The following is a 22,639-nucleotide window of genomic DNA, read 5'->3' on the forward strand; positions in this document are numbered from 1 at the left end:
CTACTCTACTCTACTCTACTCTACTCTACTCTATTCTATTCTATTCTATTCTATTCTATTCTATTCTATTCTATTCTATAGTATTCTACTCTACTCCACTCCACTCCACTCCACTCCATTCCATTCCATTCCATTCCATTCCATTCTATAGTATTCTACTCTACTCTACTCTACTCTACTCTACTCTACTCTACTCTACTCTACTCTATTCAACACTACTCTACTCTGTTCTCTATTCTCTATTCTCTAGTTGTATTCCTAGCCTACATTTCCCCCTGCAGTCTTCCTTCTCATTCCCCATGTCAGTTTTGCAAGTGAGGAAAAATCACAGACCTACAGCTCCCTCTTTTAACCAGCAGGAGAAAAACACCCAAGCTGAGCAAAATGCAAAGCTACTTTGGTCTCTGAAAACCCTGCCAAGCTTTCCGACAAGTTTTACTCATTTGATTCTTCTTTTATTTTTTTTAAATTGCCTGCCTTTCCTTTCTTTCATTTTTTTTTCCTGGACAAATCTCTGTTTTTTTCTCTCTCTCTCTCCTCTCTCCTCTCTCTCTCTTTCTTTCTCTCTAGGGTAAACAAAGGGCCCCTCCTGCACCAAGTGGGGAAGACCCATCATTTAAAGATACCCGCACAAACGCTGCAAAGATTCTTTGCCTCGGGAGACAGCAAGGACTAGGAGCAAAATGCCTTTAGTCCGGTCCCTTTCGGTCACTTCTCTCAACGGTCTTCCACAATGGGACAGCGAAGATTTACCAATAGAAGACCTTTTGCTCTTTGAAATCTCCTGGGAAGTCACCAATAAAGGTTAGTGTCCTTTTTTAATATATATGTGTGTGTGTGTATTTGTTTTCTGAGGTTTTCGCGGGTATTTGTATGTAGGTCTTTGGTTATTTGGGTTTTCTCCCGCGTAAAATTGCTCCTAGAAGCACGAAGCCGAAAACACCAGCCTGAAGATGATGAATGAGACTTCGTCAAAACGTTGCCAAGACACTTCCAATTTTACGCGGGAGAAAACCCGAATAACCAAAGACACACATATATATATATTATTCCCTTCCAAGCTGCTGGAGCAATGGGATTATATCGGTGTAGCAAAATTATGAATGAAAGATTGGGGGTGGGAGGAGGAGGGGGAGGAAGATGGAGTTACTTATGTGAAGGCAGGTTGCTGAGGGAGGCACAGATGTGTACAACCTCTCGTGCCTGCATTGAATCTGCTGCACCCATTTTATTTATTTATTTGTCGTCCGCCTCGGCTTATTTTGACAAATAAACCGAGGCAGCAAACATATCCGACACATCCTCCTTCTATTTTGTGCCGCAACAAGAACAACCCTGTGAGGTGGGTTGGGCGGAAAATGACTTCCTTGGAGTCGCCCAGCTGGCTTATATGGCTAAGGCAGAACTAGAATTCACAGTCTCCTGGTGATTGTCCCAAAGTCACAAAGCCAATTTTCATACTTAAGTTAAAAGGGAGTCTCAAATTTCAGTCTCCTGGTGATTTTGGCTCAAAGTCACTCCCGCTGACTTTCATGCCTAAATCGGGACTCTAGAACTCCCAGTCTCCTGATGATTTTGGCCCCCAAATCACCCAGCTGGCTTTTAACGCCTATGGCAGAACTAGAATTCACATTCTCCTGGTGATTGTCCCAAAGTCACAGAGCCAATTTTCATACTTAAGAGGGAGTCTAGAATTTCAATCTCCTGGTGATTTGGCTCAAAGTCACCCCCGCTGACTTTCATGCCTGTCGGGACTCTAGAACTCCCAGTCTCGTGGCTTCTAGCATGGTGCCTCAACCATTATAGCAAAATGGCGTGATCCATTTGTACAATTTAAGAATTTTTAGAACTCCATCAAAGAGAGAAGCAACCTGGAATTAAGGAGAAACTTCCTCACCGTGAGGACAATTAACCAGTGGAACAGCTTGCCACCAGAAGTTGTGGGCGCTCCATCAGTGGAGGTTTTTAAGAAGAGACTGGACATCTGAGATTGTATAGGTTCTCTTGCTTGAGCAGGGGGGTGGACTAGATGACCTCCAAAATCCATTCTATTCTATTCTATTCTATTCTATTCTATTCTATTCTATTCTATTCTATTCTACTTTACTCTACTCTACTCTACTCTACTCTACTCTACTCTACTCTACTCTACTCTACTCTACTCTACTCTAGAGTAGAGTACTCTACTCTATTCCTATTCCTATTCCTATTCCTATTCCTATTCCTATTCCTATTCCTATTCCTATTCCTATTCTTTCTATTTCTATTCTTTTCTATTATCTTTTAACAGTGAGAACGTTTTTCTCCCCCCTGAAATTATACTTTTGAAATAGTTATTTCAAAAGCAGTAGCCCTGAATCCATTGCAGTTTTGGTGTCAATTATATCATTTTTTGTGTTCTTTTTCTTTTTTTCCCCTGAATAAAACCAAACGATCATACCCACGCTTGGGAATAAAACCTGAAGAATATTTAAATATTTTAGGATTCTACTCCTATTTTTTTCCTATATTCTACCTCTTGATTACAGGAAATTGGATGGTGAAAATGATTTGAAGATTCATTTTAACATTCTCTGCCTAGTTATTTTTAATGTACTTTACCTCAGCCTCTTAATTATACTTGGCATTTTCCATGATAATGCCACAGTTTTTGTTATAATGTCCGTACGTCGGCAATCCAATATATTTGTCAATCTTTTCAAGCATGGCAGATATGGCCGCAAAAATTAGTCGTTAATCCACTAACTTTTGCGGCCAAAACAATTTTGAATCACTATTTTTAATTGAAGTCTATGGAGATCTTTTCATAAAAATGTGGACAGCCCCTGCAGATTGGTAAGAGGCACTGACATAGATGTCGGCTGTGAAACACTTCTACTCACATTTTATGTTTGTGTGCATGTGGCAGATTGCAATGTGGACGTAGGATAGGGCATTTTTAAAATCCCTGTTTTTGCCAATTCAACTCATGATTTTGTGATATATATATATATATATATATATATATATATATATATATATATATATATATATATATAAAGTGACTGCTCAGAGTCAGTTTCTGCATGTACGGCTTCTCCCCCATCTGATGGTATTTGTTATCCTGCTAAGAATAATGTAGAATCTTTATTTATCTATATGCTGCCTTTATTATTTTTGTGTTAAAAACAAAACAAAACACCAAGGTAGCAAACATACCTAATACTCCACCCTCCTGCTATTTTACTCATAACAGCAACCCTGTGAGGTAGGTTAGGCTGAGAAAGAGTGACTGGCCCATGGTTTTTTTCCAGCCAGCTTTTAGTGCCTGAGGCGAGACTAGAATTCACAGTCTCCTGCTGATTGCCCAATGTCATTCAGCTGGCTTTCATACCTAAGGCAGGATTAGAACTCAAAGTCTCCTGGTGATTGTCGAAGTCACCCAGCTGACTTTCATACATGAGACAGGACTAGAACTCACAATCTCCCGGTTTCTAGTATGGTAGCTTAAACATTTGACCAAACTATCTCTCATAATCTTTTCCATTTTCAGAACTATTCTTTCATTTCCACCGCAGTTCTAAAACAAACTAATAAAGAGTGTTGTTGCATCCCATAATTTAAATGAATTTATTACCACCCTCTCTTTAGCAATTCCTTGCTCACATCAAACCTGGGGAAAATGTTGTAGTATGCCTCCCTTCAGAAATGGTTGGGCAATGTATGTTTGTTCTGCTCATAAACTCAAAGTGCCACAGTTTTATTTTTAATCCATGTATAGTCAGCATGCTCAGACTGATGGCCTTGACTTAATTTCAGTTTGCTGCAAGAAATTCATCCAAACCTAAACCAGATGGAGTGATTTTTGTTATCTCCATGGCAGCCTGGTGGGAAGGGGAGAGGAAGGAAGGAAGGAAGGAAAGAAGGAAGGAAGGAAGGAAGGAAGGAAGGAAGGAAGGAAGGAAGGAAGGAAGGAAGGAAGGAAGGAAAAGACAGAAGGAAGGGGAGAGAGGAAGGAAGAAAGTAGGTTAGGAGAAGGAAGGAAGGAGGGGAGGGAAGGAGGGAAGAGGAGGGAGGGAGGAAGGAAGTAGGTTAGGAGAAGGAAGGAAATTAGGAGAAGGAAGGAAGGAGGGGAGTGAAGGAGGGAGGAAAGAAGGAAGGAGAAGGACAAGGAAGAGGAGGGAGGGAGGGAGGAAGTAGGTTAGGAGAAGGAAAGAAGGAGGGGAGGGAAGGAAGGAGGGAGGAAAGAAATTGGGAGAAGGAAGAAAGGAGGGGAGGGAAGGAAAGAGGGAGGAAGAAAGAAAGGAAGGAAGGAAATTAGGAGAAGAAAGGAAGGAGGGGAGGGAGGGAGGAAGTAGGTTAGAAGAAGGAAGGAAGGAGGGGAGGGGAGGAGGGAGGGAGGGAGGGAAGAAATTAGGAGAAGAAAGGAAGAAGGGGAGGGAGGGAGGAAGTAGGTTAGGAGAAGGAAGAAAGGAGGGGAGGGAGGGAGGAAGGAAATTAGGAGAAGGAAGAAAGGAGGGGAGGGAGGGAGGAAGGAAATTAGGAGAAGGAAGAAAGGAGGGAGGGAAGGAAGGAGGGAGGAAGAAAAGGAAATTAGCAGAAGAAAGGAAGGAGGGGACGGAGGAAGTAGGTTAAGAGAAGGAAGGAAGGAGGGGAGGGGAGGGAAGGAGGAAGGAAGGAAGAAAGGAAGGAAATTAGGAGAAGGAAGAAAAGAAGGGAGGGAGGGAGGGAGGGAGGAAGAAGGTTAGGAGAAGAAAGGAAGGAGGGGAGGAAGGAAGGAAATTAGGAGAAGGAAGGGAGGGAGGGAGGGAAGGAGCGAGGGAAAAAGGAGAAGGACAGAAGGAAGAGGATGGAGGAAGGAAGGAAGTAGGTTAGGAGAAGGAAGGAAAGAGGGGAAGGAGGGAGGGAGGGAGGAAATTAGGAGAAGGAAGGAAGGAAGGAAGGAAGGAAGGAAGGAAGGAAGGAAGGAAGGAAGGAAGGAAGTCCACACATCTTCAAGTAGCCAGGGTTGAGAAACACTGCCTTAGATGTTTTCTTGTATTTATTGGAAGTCACCCACCCATTGGCAGCCATCTAGAAGAGAAAGCCATGAGAATAGATAACATACTGGCTTACAAATAAAGACACACAAATTAATGCAGATCAGGTAACCTTGACCAAAATTACCCCAAAGTTCTCCTGCTCTGGATAAGCTCATTCCTTTCAAAGATAGTTCCTCAGTCTATTTTGATCTACTTTGTCTTTTTTCCTTGTAGAGGGTGGCTTAGCACCGGACTGAATTGGATGGGTGGCATTTGTTGACATTGCTCCAAAACCTGTTGATTTGCCATTAGGAACAAATCTTTTCCTGCTATAAGAACAGAAATGAGTAAATGATGAGTAAATCAGTAACTTCACCTGTCATCTCCTTGTACGGGGCTAAAGATAAAGGGAAACTGAGTCGGGAGATTGCCTTGCAACCCCAGAGATCTAATCTCGGCGGGGCAAATATTAGGCTGGCCTTTGAAATCGGCTGTTGCTGAAAATTTGGGGAGGGAATATTGATTGCCCTCAAAGGAAAACCACTCCCATCCTTTGCAATCTCACTTTCTTTCTGGGTGAAAAAGAATTGATCGATGGGGAGGCCTTGGGATTGTGAGCTGTTTATATACACACAATCCTCGACTTACAACAATTCGCTTCGGGACCGTTCAAAGTTACAACGTCACTGAAAAGAGTGATTCGCGATCAGTGGTGGGATTCAAATAATTTAACAACTGGTTCTCTGCCCTAATAACTGGCTGGGTGGATGTGGCCATGGTGGGCGTGGCCAGGGAGTGTGACAGGCAGCACTCGGTCTCCTGCACACCCCTGGGAGCAAAAACGGGCCACGGGGGGGAGGGAGGCACGCGGCAACCCCGCGTGCCCCGTTTTGGGCCTAGTAGGCCTCCCTGCACTTACCTGGTAGCAAAAACAGGGTGCGTGGGGACTTCTGGAAGGGGTGGGGAGGGGAAGGTCGGGGCCAGCCAGCAATTTAACAACCGGTTCGGCCGAAGTGGTGCGAACCCGTTGAATCCCATCACTCATCGCGATCATCTTTCACACTTAACGACCGTTGCATGGACACATGATTTACATTTGGATGCTTGACAACCGACTCACATTTATGACGGTTGCAGACGTCCCAGGGTCATGTGTGATTTGCGACCTTCTCACCAGCACAGTCCATGGGGAAACCAAATTCACTTAACGACGGTGTTACTAATTTAACCACCGCAGTGATTCCCTTACCAAATGTGGCAAGAAAATTCGTAAAATGGGGCAAAACTCACTTAACACATGTCTCTCTTAACAACGTACATTTTGGGCTTCATTGGGGTCGTACGGTGAGGGCTACCTATAGACTGAACAGGAATCAGACAGGTGGCTGCATTAATTACTGAAAGCAACTACATCAGGAGAAATTTTCTGACAGTGAGAGCAATCAACCCATGGAACAGAAGTTGCCTTCGGAGGTTGTGGGAGCTTCATCACTTGAGACTTTCAAGAAGAGATCGGACTGCCATTTGTCAGAAATGGTGTAGGGTCTCCTGCTTGAGCGGGGGGTTCTGTTCTGCCCCAGCTACGGACCCCAAAGAACACAGCACACACAAAGTCCGTTCAAACCTTAGTTTACTGAATAAACCAGTCTTTTACAACAACGGCTGTTAATTAATTGCATTACCAGCCGCCAAGAATTCAAAGAATAATAACTGAAAGCTTACTATGGTTGGCAGAATGCCCAGAAGCAATTTGCAGGAAGCTGATAAGCAAGACACGAAGGTATGTGAACTAAGTTGTTCCCTGCAAATTGCTTCAGTCGGCGTTCCTCCTTAAATAGGCTAAGGGAGTGGCCAATTAGCCCCAAGCCTTACTCTCGAAGAGACCTCCTCCTGAGGAGCCACTCCTGCCTTTTGGCAGCTCTGCGCACCTGTGCATCGAGAAGAGGCTCCTCCTCTTCGTCCTCTTCACTTATAGGAGCTTCTGGAGGTTCTGAAGGCCAGTACAGTATCAGAGTTCATTTTGGAGAAGAAAAAAAAAAGAAAGGAGAGAGGGGGAAAAAGAAGAAAAAGAAAATAAAGGAAAATAAAAAATGAACTCTCAGTATTGGGTTTTGCTAATTTTGTTAAGTTAATTGTTATAGAAATGGCTAGTAGTTGCTCAATTGGTAAAGTTAAAAGATGAAGCTGTAATTCTATTCGCTACTTTATTGCTTTGAAAAATAGTTGCAAAAATCAGTGTTGTGGGGTTGTTGTTGTTTTTTTTCATTCCTCTTTTACCTACACGTTTCTTCTCCCTTTCTTTCCTTTCGCCATTTCCCCATCATCTTTATTTTCATGTCTAGATATGTGTATTATAATTGTAACAAGAATTTTTTTTTGGGGGGGGGGAAGTCATATATTGGATGATGCAGGAAGGAAAATGGCTAGTTTATCCGAGAGAGGAGAGGTGATATTTACAGAACGGAGCCTGAGGAATAGAATAGAATAGAATAGAATGGAATGGAATGGAATGGAATGGAATGGAATAATGGAGTTGGAAGGGACCTTGTAGGTCATCTAGTCCAAACCAGGGGCAAAATCCAGCAGGTTCTGACAGGTTCTGAAGAACCGGTAGCAGAAATTTTGAGTAGTTCAGAGAACTGGCAAATGCCACCTCTGGCTGGCCCCACAGTGGGGTGGGAATGGAGATTTTGCAATATCCTTCCCCTGGAGTGGGGTGGGAATGGAGATTTTGCACTATCCTTCTTCTGCCACACCCACCAAGCCACGCCCACCAAGCCACACCACGCCCACCAAGCCACACCCACAGAACCGGTAGTAAAAAAAAATTGGATTTCACCACTGATCCAAACTCTTGTTCAGGCAGGAGACCCTGTACCATTTCCGACAGAAACTTAACACCAGAATTGGGACCAGAATTTCTGTTGCTAAGCAACATAGTTGAGAAGTCCCTAAAGATCCTGCCATTGTCCTAAAAATCAGATTTACTGCAAATATCTGCAAATATCAATTGGGATTTTACTTGCTCTAAGTACGGTGCTTTTTGCAACTATTCCAAAGCAGTTTTTGCCAAGGGCCTCCCATGAAACCACAGAGCAGGCAGGGATTATAGGAGGTGACAGGGGACCCCTTTGGCGGTTAAATTGTCTCTCCACACCCAACACAAACTATGCAATAAAAAAACCACAGCTTCTTCTCCAGTGGTGTCCTTTTCCTGGTACGCTGCCAACTTTTCAAATGTCTCAACAGGTACGTGCCTGCCCTGTGAAAAGATATTCATTTTCCCTGGGTTTTGCACACTCTAGTCTAAAGAAAGCCAGATTGGGTTTGGAGACTATTTGAGGATGGGAGGGGGAACAAGGAGTTATGGAAAACCCACCTATTATTTTAGCATGTTGTGTAAATGAAGCAATCACGTGGAACGATATAGAGCAGTGTTTTGATAATTTTAAGATGTGTGGATTTCATCTCCCAGAATTCCAAAGCAGAAACTGAGTTATTTCTTTTCTTCCAAAAAATGGCAAAAAAAAATCCAAGTTGTTTGATTATTCTATATAATTTTATTAAAGCTTTGTATTGTTGGGTTTTTTTCCTAAAGGAAAGAACGGAGGAAGAGGGGGGGGGGGAAGGGAAGAAGGAAGGAAGGAAGGAAGGAAGGAAGGAAGGAAGGAAGGAAGGAAGGAAGGAAGGAAGGAGGGAGGGAGGGAGGGAGGGAGGGAGAAGGAAGTAGGTTAGGAGGAGGAAGGGAAGGAAGGAGGGAGGAAGGGAGGGAGGGAAGAAGGAGGGAGGGAGAAGGAAGTAGCTTAGGGGGGCGGAAGGGAGGGAGGGAGGGAGGGAAGAAGGAGGGAGGGAGGGAGAAGGAAGTAGCTTAGGGGGCGGAAGGGAAGGAGGGAGAAGGAAGTAGGTTAGGAGGAGGAAGGGAGGAAGGAGGGAGGGAGGAAGGAGGAAATAGGTTAAGAGAAGGGAGGGAAAGAGGGAGGGAGGGAGGGAGGGAGGGAGGGAGAGGAAGTAGCTTAGGAGAAGGGAAGGAGGGAGGAAGAGGGAGGGAAGGAGGGAGAAGGAAGTAGGTTAGGAGAAGGGAGGGAAGGAGGGAGGGAGGAAGGAAGGAGGGAGGGAGGTAGAAGGAAGTAGCTGAGGGGGTGGAAGGAAGGGAGGAAGGAGGGAGGGAGGGAGGAAGAAAGGGAGGGAGGGAGAGAGGAAGGAAGGAAAGAAGGAAGGAAGGAAGGAAGGAAGGAAGGAAGGAAGGAAGGAAGGAAGGAAGGAGAGGGAGGGAGGGAGGGAGGGAGGAAGGGAGGGAGGAAGGAAGGAAATATGCCTGTACTTTTAGAATTCATATTTGTCCTGCGTTTATTTCAGTTGGTGGCATCTGCACGGTGATCCAGACAAAAGCCAAAACCACATTAGAAGAATGGGGGGAAAATTACTTTCTCCTTGGCCCTTATTTTGAGCACAACGTGAAGACCCAAGTGGAGCTCTGTGAGCCTCCCAATGCAGCAGTGAAGAAAGCGATGGAGGTGATCAAAGCCAAAGGGTATCAGGTAAACAAATTTCCCCCTAGAAAATTGAAACGTTTTTTAAAAATTCTAAAGCTGAGAAGAATTATTGGGTTCGTAAGGTCTCTAGCCTCTGTCCAAATCAATAAACAAACAAATCAAAATTATTATTATTATTATTATTATTATTATTATTATTATTATTATTATTTTGTAAAAGATGGCGAACCAGTCTCTGCTTGAATAGGTCCAAAATAATTCAAATCAATTTGGAATGTTGGCTACTCTTCACTTGTGAGGTCCAAAATAGTTTCTTAAGGTAAATAAATGAACTTTCAGATTCATTTGGCTCAATTATTACTGGCCCAGCGGTTAGGTGATGTCAAGAGTTAACCAAAATAAAGATAATCCTCAGGTTAGGGCTGTAATGGAGTCTGCCCATCGTGGTTGTAACTCGTGGCAGTTGTAAAGTGGGGTATTTGGTACGTGACACGACTAACCTGATTTTGTTACCTTTTTTTTGGTGGTATTTATTTATTCAATTTCTATGCCCGTCCAACTCAACCAAGTGACTCTGGGCGGCTTACAAGTCTAAAATTTTTTAAAACGATGCAAAAGACATTAAAACAATAAAAGCATCCCAAAAATAGTAGGCGTGATGCAAATCACGGAAGTTGTTAAGTGAATGACCATAGTCGTTAAGCGAATCCACGGTCATTATGTGAATGCTGCGATCGTGAAGCAAACCGATGGTTCGCTGTGGGTGTGGATTTGCCAAAAAAACGGATCTAACCACCAGTTTTTGGCAAAATTGTTGTAAAACATGGCCCTGTGACCTCAGGATGCTGCAAATGGCTGTAAATGTGGCTTCATTGGTGAGTGCCTGAAATATGGTCACATGACCACGTGGGCGACTATCAATGGGTTGTAAATAACCTTCCCCTTAGGTCCGTGATGGCGAACCTATGCCACACATGCCACAGGTGGCACACGGAGCCATATCAGTGGGCACGTGAGCTCAGCTCTGGCGTCCATGTGCGCACCAGCTAGATGATTTTTGGGCCTTCTGGGGCTTCCATGGGGGGGGTGGGGAAGGCTTGTTTTTCGCTCTCCCCAGGCTCCAGAGCCTTTCTAGAAGCCTAGGAAGAGCGAAAACAGCCTTTCCCACTCCCCCGAGGGCCTCCAGAGGCCAGAAATGGCCCATTTGCTGACTTCCGGTGGGACTGGAAGGCCTGTTTTTCAATCTCCTCAGGCTCCAGAGCCTTTCTAGGACCCTGGGGAGGGCAAAAACGGCCTTCCCCACCCTCCACCCCAGAGGCAAACGGGCCTTTTCCAGCCTCCAGAGGGCCTCCAGGGGGTGGGGAAGGCTGTTTTTGCCCTCCCCAGGCTCCTAAAAAGCCTCTGGAGCCTGGGGAGGGCAAAAAACAGGCCTACCGGGCCCACAATGCCATCGCGTGCCAAAAGCGGGCGGAGCGCAGTGGGGTCGCATGCGCATGTACAGAGGGGCGGAGCGCATAGAATTATGGGTGTGGGCACATGTGCAACCCCCCCCACCTGCACTCCTCCCGCTTTTGGCATGTGATGGCTAAAAGGTTAGCCATCACTGCCTTAGGTAGATCCATTGGAACTTTGAACGGTTGCTAAGTGATCAGTCATAAGTAGAGGACTACTTGTATTTCTTTAGTCTCACTGCAACACCTATCATCCCTTGACTGAGGTTTAAAAAAAGGACAAGCTCAACAAGCTTTAGACGACCACAAAAAATCCAGGGTTGAAGGCTAGACTGGAAAGTAAAAAAAAAATGATAAAAGAAATGAGTGTCAAATGATTTAAAAATAGGACAGAAGAGTTGTAGCTCAGGGTTGAACGGTGGGGTCTTTGGTGCTGTCAGAGCTTGGTTGTTTTCTTGCAGACATTTCATTACCCAACTAGGTAACCTTATCAGTGTTTGGTAGTGTAATGTTTGCAAGAAAACAACCAACCTCAGAGAGCACCAAGGATCCATCCCACAAACTACTTACATACCGTTGCCAAAGGATACTAGGTGGACATCTCCATGAAGTCATCAGAAGAGAGGGGGGGACAGAGGGAGGGGGAGGGAGGGAGAGAGAGGGAGGGAGGGAAGGAGGGAGAAAGAGAGAGAGGGAGAGAAAGGGAAAGAGAAAGAGAGGGGGAGAGGGAGAGAGAGAGAAAGAGAGGGGGAGGGATGGAGAGAGGGAGGGAGGGAAGGAGGAAGAGAGAGAAAGAGAGGGAGGGAGAGTGGGAGAGAGAGAAAGAGAGGGACAGGGAGGGAGGGAGAGAGAGGGAGGGAGGGAGGGAGGAAGGAAGGAAGGAAGAAAGAAAGAAAGAAAGAAAGAAAGAAAGAAAGAAAGAAAGAAAGAAAGAAAGAAAGAAAGAAATAGAGAGGGGGAGAGGGAGAGGAAGGAAAGGAGGGAGGAAGGGAGGAAGAAATCTAATAGACCCCATTTGTTCCCATATCTTCTCTGAAAATGCCACACAGAATTAGAAGTGGCTCCCTACAAAGTCCTACTTGTTCATTACAAATCTTTATATTGGCCTCAGTAAATTCTTAATTGCCAAGATGAACTCACTGGATTAAAGAACCGATTACGACCCCCGGAACTGTATCGTTGACGAATGAACGTGGACAGTGACGTCTCATGCTTTGCCCTAACTCTTCCGCCTCCCTTTAACAGGTCTATTTTGGGAGATGGCTGATTGAAGGAAGCCCCTCTGTGGTGTTGTTCGACATCGCATCAGCAGCTTGGAATCTGGACAAATGGAAAGGGGAGTTCTGGGAAGCCAGCCATATTGGAATTCCTTACCATGACCGAGAAGCAAATGATGCCCTCATCTTTGGATCGTTAATTGCCTGGTTTTTGAAAGAGGTGCTGTGTTTTTGGAGCTGGACTCCTCATCTATCTTTCTACCTGGAAGGGCCTACTTGTGTAGATCATCACCTCTAGTGCTCTGGCCAAGCGAGCACTCAGCCTGCCATATAGAGTAGAGTAGAGTAGAGTAGAGTAGAGTAGAGTAGAGTAGAGTAGAGTAGAGTAGAGTAGAGTAGAGTAGAGTAGAGTAGAAAATATGAAATGGAAAATAGAATGGAATGGAATGGAATGGAAGGGAAGGGAAGGGAAGGGAAGGGAAGGGGAAGGGAAGGGAAGGGAAGGGAAGGGGAAGGGGAAGGGGAAGGGGAAGGAGAAGGGAAGGGAAGGGAAGGGGAAGGGAAGGGAAGGGAAGGGAAGGGAAGGGAAGGGAAGGGAAGGGAAGGGAAGGGAAGGGAAGGGAAGGGAAGGGAAGGGAAGGGAAGGGACGGGACGGGACGGGACGGGACGGGACAAGACGATACAAGACGATACGAGAAGAGAAGTTTGTAGGTCATCTAGTCCAACCCACGCCCCCCAAGCAGGAGACCCTACACCATTTCTGACAGATGGCTGTCCAGTCTCTTCTTGAAACCTTCCAACGATGAAGCTCCCACAACCTCCGAAGGCAACTTCTGTTCCATGGGTTGATTGTTCTCACTGCCAGAAAATTTCTCCTTATTTCTACGTTGAATCTCTCCTTGATCAGTTTCCATCCATTGTTCCTTATCAATGGGGAAATCCCCAAGTAGCCCCTGGAATCCCTCTGGATCCAGAAAAATCTCTCGGGTGGACTTTGACCCCTCTTCCTGGGCAGCATCTGTAAAGGAACGTAGAGCTGTCCTTGAGGGAAAGATAGGAAAGAGCCATTAGGCAGCAAGTTGGATAATGAATTGTATGAGCCAGAGATAAAAGAAAAGCATGAGGAACAAACAAAATTAAGACAGGGTTATTCTGAGTTCCTTTCTCACACTTCCTTCTATCTCTTGACTTGGTGACCTCCTGCTCAAATCTCTCCTTAATTCCTTAATCCTTTTCCGTTCGTAACACTTGTGTAACTGAACTGATAACAGAATTGAAGTATCTTCTTGGATGAGAAGTGAAACTTTTTCAAGGAAAAAAACCCCCAATAAAGTCCAGTTGCCTTTTGGGAAAGCACCCAAAAGGGTGCTTTCTTTCTGGGCATGAACATGCATGCTCACACAAACACACAAACACACACACACACACACACACACACACACACACACACACACGCAAGACATATTTTTGGATCTCTTGATGGAATGTAGTTAATGAGATCCTATGCTTTGGCTATCCTTATAATCAGGGGTGAAATCTACCTACCTTCCCTACCAGTTGGGAAATGCACGTGTGTGTGTCACGTGTGACTTTGGACCCTCTGTGCATGCGCAAAGCTTTCTGTGGATGCGCAGAGGGTCAAAAACAGGTTACTTCCTGTTACCAGGAAGTAACGATGTCCGGGTGGCTGGGCGGAGCCCTGCACTGCTGCCGCTACCAGTTCTCCGAACCACATGCTGCTGCTGCTCCCGGTTCGCCCGAACTGGTGCATTTCACCCCTGCTTATAATGCATACATTCTAAATAAATGTTCCTACTTCACTAACCATTGTTCTGGAATCTCAGTTCCCAATCTCTGGGATGCACACTGCGCACCCAGGATCAACTGAATTGTTAAATAAGCACAGAATTCACTCAAACCAGTCTAAGACCTTTTCTTCCCATCCAGCAGGAGGGTTGGACTAGAAGACCTCCAAGGTCCCTTCCAACTCTATCATTCCATATTCATCCCGCAACAACGAAGTTGAAAATGAATTACGGTACTTTTAACCCACTGAGCAAATGTACCGCTAGGGTTTTTTTTAACTGACTTGATTATTGATATTGTAAGCATCCAGCATGTGCCTCTTTATTCTCTTCGCTCTTTCAACTTGGAGATTGCTTGAGATGGGAAAGTTAGGAGGTGACACAATACGTTTTCCCTTTTTCTCTCTCCTTTGCAGCTTGCCAGTCAGTTTGAAGAGAAGCCCAACGTTATAGCTCACTTCCATGAATGGCAAGCTGGCCCCGGCCTCATCCTGTGCCGGTTCAGGAAGATTCCAATTGCAACCATTTTCACAACTCATGCGACTCTGTTAGGAAGGTACCTGTGTGCAGCGAGCATAGACTTCTACAATCATTTGGACCAGGTGAGTCAATGCGGCTTGTCTTTGTCACTCTTCTCGCCATTGTGATTCTACAAACTCTTCCCTCTCCCTGTATCTTAGGGACGGCCACAAAGAAAAAGGGGAGGGGGTCAACCCAGAGGTGAAATGCTCCCGGTTCGGACCGGATAGCAGTGGGTGGTTTGGAGAACCGGTAGCAAAAATCCCTGCGCCACCCCCCATGCCCAGCTGAGCTGCACGATCATCAGAGGCTTTTTTTTTTAACTTTTAAAAGCATTTTTTCTACAACCTCTTCTGATGAAAAAATGCTTTTAAAAGTAAAAAAAAAGCCTCTGATGATCGCGCAGCTCAGCTGGGATTATCAGAGGCTTTTCAAAGCATTTTTTTCTGCAACCTCTTGGCCGAAGAGGTGGTAAAAAAAATGCTTTGAAAAGTCTCAAAGTCTCAGTCCCAGCTGAGTTGCCTGATCGGCAGAGGCTTTTCAAAGCATTAGAAAAAATGCTTTGAAAAGTTAAAAAAAAGAAAAGTTGGCCATGCCCACCCAGTCACATTACCTCCCCCCCCACCAAGCCACGCCCACAGAACCGGTAGTAACACATTTTACATTTCACCCCTGGGTCAACCTATTCTCCAAAGCACCTGAAAGCAGAATAAGAAGCAATGGATGAAAACTAATCAAGGAGAGAAGCAACCTAGAAATAAGGAGGAATTTCCTGACAGTGAGAACAGCTGTCGACCAATGGAACAGCTTTCCTCCAGAAGTTGTGGGAGCTCCATCACTGGAGGTTTTTTAAGAAGAGATTGGACAACCATTTGTCTGAAATGGTAGAGGGTTTCCTGTTTGAGCAGGGGGTTGGAATAGAAGACCTCCAAGATCCCTTCCAACTCTGTTATTTCTATTATTCTGTCCTGACTCCTGCAACCAACTCTAATACTTACAAGTACTGTTTGAAAATTTCCTTCATATGTGATTTTTGATGATGAGCCGCGGTGGCACAGTGGTTAGAGTGCAGTACTGCAGGCTACTTCTGCTGACTGCCGGCTGCCTGCAATTTGGCAGTTCAAATCTCATCTGGCACAAAGTTGGACTCATCCTTCCATCCTTCTGAGGTTCGTGAAATGAGGGCCCAGATTGTTGGGGGCAAGATGCTGATTCTGTAAACCACTTAGGGAGGGCTGTAAAGCACTGTAAAGCGGTATATAAGTCTAAGTGTTATTGCTCTTACTATTTTCCCCTTCCATTTAACAGTTTGATATAGATAAAGAAGCAGGGGAAAGGCAGATATACCACAGATACTGCATGGAACGGGCCTCGGTGCATTGTGCGCATGTCTTTACCACGGTCTCTCAGATAACGGCCATAGAAGCGGATCACATGTTGAAGAGAGCAACTGGTAAGCAACTCATCTTTCTCACAGCCTACGGTACAGAAAGATACCCTCAAAAGTATTTCATTAATAGTGAGAACAGGGTGAGCTTAACCATGACAGAATAATGTCGAAATCCTATTGTTAATGTGGACTCCTTGGTGCTCTCTGCAGTTTTCTTGCAGATGTTTCATTACCCAGTGCTGAGGAAGTTACCTAGTTTGGGTAATGCAAAAAAACAACCAACCTCAGAGAGCACCAACGATCCCATTGTCCTCCTCTTCGCAACCCACACTCCCTTCCAGCACTGATGATATTACCTAGTTTGGTAATGAAAAGTCTGCCAAAAACACAACCAACCTCAAAGAGCACTAAGGACCCTATTGTCCTCCTCCTCCTCCTCCTCCTCCTCCTCCTCCTCCTCCTCCTCCTCCTCCTCCTCCTCCTCCCCACAACCCCCAATCCCTTCCAGCACTGATGATGTCAGCTAGTTTGGCTAATGAAACATCTAACAGCTAACAAAACAGAGCCTTGGTGGCACAGCAGATTAAAGTGCTGTTAAGTAACACCAGCTGCCTGCAATTACTGCAAATTCGAATCTTACCAGGCTCAAGGTTGACTCAGCCTTCCATCCTTCCCAGGTAGGTAAAATGAGGACCCGGATTGTGGGGGCAATAAGCTGACTTTGTATAAAAAAGAACACCGCTTAGAGGGGGCCGAAAGCCCTACTAAGCAGGTATATACAAAAGTATGAAGGTTATTGCTTAACGCATTGTAAGCTGCCCTGAGTCTCCGGAAAAGGGCGGCATATAAATCGAACTAATAAATAAATAAATAAATAAATAAATAAATAAATAAATAAATAAATAAATCTGCAAGAAATCAACCAACCTCAGAGAGACCCAAGGACCCCTCATTTCAACCCTTCAGTAAAAATAGACCTTCGGATTTCTGCAGCTTCTTTAGCTTCCTCAAGGATCCTTGATCTTTATCAAGGTCATTATATCAATATATTTATAAAATAAAACCCTAAAGTTTTAAATGAATCCCATCATGGCACTCTTGCGTAAAAGAGCGTCAAGAACAATATGAAATATCGAGGAGTCCCCAAATCACGAGAACTTGTATCCCTCTTGTTGATAAAATGACAGTACTGAGTCACATAAAATAATGTTTACACATTTGTTGTGGCCCGTCAGCGGCCTGTGCAGATTGTAGCTGATTCCGACAACGAGGAGGCTGGTGTGGTGCTGCGTCAGCAGCCTGTGCAGCCGGCGCTCGAGTCGGACAGTGAAGAGGCTGGAGAAGATGTGGTGCCAGAGGCAGGGATTCAGCCAGGGCCTTCAGAACCTCCAGAAGCTCCTTTAAGTGAAGAAGTCGAAGAGGAGGAGCCTCTTCTCAATGCACGAGCTGCCAAAAGGCAGGAGTGGCTCCTCAGGAGGAGGTCTTCTCAAGAGTAAGGCTTGCGGCTAATTGGCCACGCCCTTAGCCTGTTTAAGGAGGAACGCCAATTGCAGCAAACTGTAGGGAACAACTTTAGTTCAATCTCCTTCACGTCTGGATTCTCTGCAAAATTGTTTCTGGGCTTTCTGCCAACTCTAGTAAGATTGTGATTACCTTATCTTAGAATTCTGGTAGGCTGTTAAGACAGTATTAACAGCCTTTGGTTGATAAAGACTAAGTTATTTGAGTAAAATAAGCTTTGTATAGAATTTGTGTGTGCTGCGTTCTTTGGGGTCCATAGCTGGGGCAAAACAACATTCTATATCTACTGGCATCTCAGGAGGCTATATTTATTGGCAGGTAATATGAAATGTCACCAAAACATCCAATAGAACATATTACCCTTTTTTGGAATAGGGCCTGGTGACGAACCTATGACATGCGTGCTGGAAATGGCACACAGAGCCATCTCTCTGGGCACACGAGCCATCGCCTGTTTCTCTTCTGTTTCCAATGCACCGGCCAGCTGGTCTTCACGCGTGGGGGAGCGCTGGAAACTGGAAGATCATCTTCCGGTTTCCGGCATGCATGCGTGCGGCCAGCTGGTTTTTGCGTGCGCATGCGTGCCAGAAACCGGAAGACCAGGTGGCCAGTGCACATGTCTGTTTCAGAAACTGGAAGATCATCTTCCCGGTGCACGCATGTGCTCCGGGCGGCTGCTCTTCCGGCACGTGCATGCACGCTCCCGTTTCTGCACTCGGTGCCGAAAAGATTCACCAATACTGGAATAGGGCATCTATCAAGGGCATCAAGACTTCACATCCAATGGCCAGGTCTTTAAACAATCCGCTTTATTCACAGAAAATTGAAGTTGAGATGCCTTCCCCGAGACCTTTGCTTGCAAAGGACGATTTGAAACTGGCACATGTCGACGTGCAACGTTGTGAAATGTGCCCGTGGCTCCCAAAAAAAAAAAGAATCAATGATCCTTGAGGAAGTAGATCATTAAACCTGGCATTTGCCCAAGGGCACTGCAGTTTACAATCTGTGGAGAATCTATGCTTGGATAGGAGATAATTGTTTTCCAAATCACTGCTTTGGTCTAGATTAATAATTAAGGTTGATTGTAGAGCTGCCGTCAGAATCTTTGTTCCCGTAATGGTTTGCTTCAAATAATTATATGTCAGTGTACTGATGTCCCACCAACATCCGAGTTATCTATTCTGTTCTGTTCTGTTCTGTTCCATTCCATTCCATTCTGTTCCATATTTTCTGTTCTGTTCTGTTCTGTTCTGTTCTGTTCTGTTCTGTTCTGTTCTGTTCTGTTCTGTTCCGTTCCGTTCCGTTCCGTTCCATATTTTCTGTTCTGTTCTGTTCTGTTCTGTTCCATTCCGTTCCATTCCATTCCATTCCATATTTTCTGTTCTGTTCTGTTCTGTTCTGTTCTGTTCTGTTCCGTTCCGCTCCGCTCCGCTCCATTCCATTCCATTCCGTTCCATATTTTCTGTTCTGTTCTGTTCTGTTCTGTTCCGCTCCGCTCCATTCCATTCCATTCCGTTCCATATTTTCTGTTCTGTTCTGTTCTGTTCTGTTCTGTTCCATTCCGTTCCATATTTTCTGTTCTGCTCTGTTCTGTTCCGTTCCATTCCGTTCCGTTCTGTTCTGTTCTACTCTACGCCACGCCACGCCACGCCACACCATATCATGCCATTCAATTCCATTGGTATTCTATTCTATATTGGTATTCTATTCTATATTGGTATTCTATTCTATATTGATAATGGTATTCTATTGATACAATAAAAATTGTACCAATAGAAGAGAATATTTGTAGCTCAGGGTTAAACTGTGGAGTCCTTGTTGCTCTCTGAGCTTGCAGGCATTTCATTAACCAACCAAACAAACACTGAAGATGTTGCCTAGCTTGGCAATGAAATGTCTTTGGTGGTCCCTGAGCTTGGTTGTTTCCTTGCAGACATTTCATTACCAAGCTAGGCAACATCTTCAGTGTTTGGTTGGGTAATGAAATGTCTACAAGGAAAAAACCAAGCTCAGGGTCCACCAAGGACTTCACAATCTTTATTGCCTTTGCTTTGATGAGGGCCCACCCACCTGCCCCGGCTCTATGCTGTCCTATTTAGGCATGTTTTTGAGGCCGGGCGCATGCACACAAGCAAAGTGCATGCACGGAAGTGGCACATACGAGCAAAACAAGCGCGCGCGCACTCACATTTGCAAACCGGTAGGGAAAGTAAGTGACTACCACCCCTGATTCCAACTCCTGAAGGATCAACTTAATCAGCTTCCTTTTTAAAAAAAAAAGTTTTTCAGTTTTATTTTTTTTATACACATAATATAAAATGTACATTTTCTTATATATAATTAATCATATATGTATATATTTTCCTTAAAGAAAGCATTAAAATAAGACATTTTAATTACATTCGGAGTTGCTCTTCTACCTTTTCTTCCTTCTTTTCACAACAAGCCTTCTTCTTCTCCTCCTTTCTTTCCCTTCCCAACCTCCTCTCCCTCTCCTACTTTCTCCTCCCTCCCTACTTCCCCTTCCTTTCCCCCCACTCCTCTCTTCTTTCCCCCTTCTGGCCTTCTCTCCTACTCCTGTCCCCTGTCTTTCCTTCCTCTCCTTTTCCCTTTCTTCCTTTCCTCTCACTCCCTCTCCTCTTCTTCCCCTCTCCTTCCCTCTCCTTTCTATCTTCTTTGTTATATCATATTCTTCTTGTTTGGTATCCAAGCAATTCTTATATTCTAATCATATATACTTTCTTTCAATTTCTTTTCAAATTTATTCTATCTATCAATATTATCATCATAATTGTACATTATTCCTATACTCTCTCCCCCCCCCTTTTCTTTACATATCATGTTTTTTTATTTTTCAAACAAAAAAACAACAACATAAAAGCATCATCCTTTCAAACAATTACAGACAGTGTTTCGTTCGGTTAAAATCTTTTTGTGCTCACAAACTCTTCAAGATATCAATATATGACACATGTTTCTTTTCCACTAAGAAAAAAAAAAACAAATTTATACACATTTTATCTTAATTTCATTTCATATATCATATTTCATCTCCATGTTTTATTATCTATCCATTGATAAAATAAATCCCATATCAAATAATATTGTTTATCTTCCTGTTCTCTTATTTCAAATTTCAATTTACTCATTTCAGCACAATCCAACATTTTCTTAATAATTTAGTCATCAATAGGTATCTTCTCTCCTTTCCAATTTTTGGCAAATACAATTCTAGCTGCTGTTAAAACATTCACAATTAAATATTGCAATTCTTTATTAAATGTCTCTGTTTGGTATCCGAAAAATTCTTATATTCTAATCATATATACTTTCTTTCAATTTCTTTTCAAATTTATTCTATCTATCAATATTATCATCATAATTGTACATTATTCTTATAATCTTTTTTCTCTCCCCCCCTTTTCAATTTTCTCTGGTATCATCTAGATTTCTATTTCTTTTTTATTCTCTCCGTCATTTACCTTTCTATTATCTCCCTCATTTGTCTATCATTTTTTATCCATATTTCTTTTCTAACCATTCATAAAATCTTCCCCACATCCTGAAATACATCGTACTTAATCAGTTTCCTATCCTAGCTGTGACTACACCTCTAAACTCATTGTCTTTCTTTTCCAGATGTTGTCACGCCCAATGGCCTCAACATTAAGAAATTCTCGGCTATGCATGAATTTCAGAATTTGCATGCCACCAATAAAGCCAGGATCCAAGAGTTCGTTCGAGGTCATTTCTACGGGTAGGATCATCTGCCTTTCAAAACGGATACTTGCGTTACTCCGAAATCTAGGAGCAAGCAAGATATGCTATCTTTCCAAACCAAGCAGAGGAGGAAGAAGAAAAAAAATTCACATTGTAGTCCTTGACCTATAACCATAATTGGAACCAAAGTTTTCACTGCTAAGCAAGGTGGTTTGTGAATCATTTTACGACCATTTTTCCCATGGTGGTTAAGTGAATCACATGGTCGTAATGTGAATCTGGCTTTTCCCCACTGGCTTTGATTTCTGAAAGCCGGCTGGGAAAGTTGCAGATGGTAACAGCTGCAACAGTTGTGAATACAGTTGTGAATACTGATTGCCAAGTGCCCAAATTTTGATCACGTAACTGTGAGGACTGGTTGTAAGTCATTTTATTTCTTGTGTTGTAACTTTGAACAGTGATTAAATGGACGGTTGTAAGTTGAGGACTACCTGTATTGGTTTGCAGGATGTTCCCCATTTTTTCTTCTGCATCCAAAATATTAGGGTCTTTTACAGTAACAAGCTCTGTGCTATCAATGTCCGATTAGGAGATTCACCAAGCTGTTTTAAAACCCTTCTCCGCCGCAAAGAGTTAAGAATTATCGGGTGTTTGGTAGAAGCAAAGAACAGAACGAAGTGGTTTAATCATTCTCCTGTTTTGCTAGTCACTTTCCCTTCTTCAAATCCAAAATCCCAAAGAGCTGAGTTTGCAGTTTGTTAAATGGGTTGGATAATTAATAATATAGCATGTTAGGTAAAGGTTCCCCTCGCACATATGTGCTAGTCGTTCCCGATTCTAGGGGGTGGTGCTCATCTCCGTTTCAAAGCCAAAGAGCCAGGGCTGTCCGAAGACGTCTCCGTGGTCATGTGGCCGGCATGACTAAACGCCGAAGGCGCATGGAACACTGTTCCCTTCCCACCAAAGATGGTCCCTATTTTTCTACTTGCATTTCTTACGTGCTTTCGAACTGCTAGGTTGGCAGAAGCTGGGACAAGTCACGGGAGCTCACCCTGTTATGCAGCATTAGGGATTCGAACCACTGAACTGCCGATCTTTCGATCGACAAGCTCAGTGTCTTAGCCACTGAACCACCCTGCCCCTTAACACAGCATGTTAAGAAAACCTAAATTAGGCGTGTTCAACCTTGGCAACTTTAAGATCTGTGGACTGACTTCAACTCCCAGAATTCTGGCTGGGGAATTCTGGGAGTTTTAAGTCCACAAGTCTTAAAGTTGCCAAGGTTGGACACCCCTGACCTGACTGTTGTATTAGCATGTTGCTGAACCCATGCCCTCATGCTGAGGCATAATTTGGGCCCAGCACGCTTTGTGAACACAGAGATTTGTTAACCTGGGTTTAGCACGCTGTGTGAAAACCCCCATCAGTGGCAGCAAAACCGGGACCTATTTAATGCATCTCTTAATCCTGTCCTGCAAGGGACATGGTGGCTCAGCGGCTAAGACACTGAGCTTGTCGATCG

General features: G+C 44.1%; 1 protein-coding gene across 1 annotated transcript in view; it reads left to right on the forward strand.

The window, feature by feature from the left end:
- The first annotated feature begins 609 nt into the window (after positions 1–609).
- Positions 610–22,639, forward strand: part of GYS2 (glycogen synthase 2) — a 36,294-nt gene continuing 14,264 nt past the window's right edge. Inside the window, exons 1-6 of the mRNA XM_070948100.1 lie at positions 610–804; positions 9,357–9,538; positions 12,190–12,381; positions 14,384–14,569; positions 15,795–15,939; positions 21,037–21,154. Of these exons, the coding sequence (XP_070804201.1) occupies positions 684–804; positions 9,357–9,538; positions 12,190–12,381; positions 14,384–14,569; positions 15,795–15,939; positions 21,037–21,154 (944 nt within the window). The 5' untranslated portion in view covers positions 610–683. The remainder of the gene's footprint in view (positions 805–9,356; positions 9,539–12,189; positions 12,382–14,383; positions 14,570–15,794; positions 15,940–21,036; positions 21,155–22,639) is intronic.

The sequence above is a fragment of the Pituophis catenifer genome, unplaced genomic scaffold (assembly GCF_029215685.1).
Source record: "Pituophis catenifer annectens isolate HBS135680 unplaced genomic scaffold, rPitCat1.0.hap2 SCAF_7, whole genome shotgun sequence".
Taxonomy (NCBI): Eukaryota; Metazoa; Chordata; class Lepidosauria; order Squamata; family Colubridae; genus Pituophis; species Pituophis catenifer.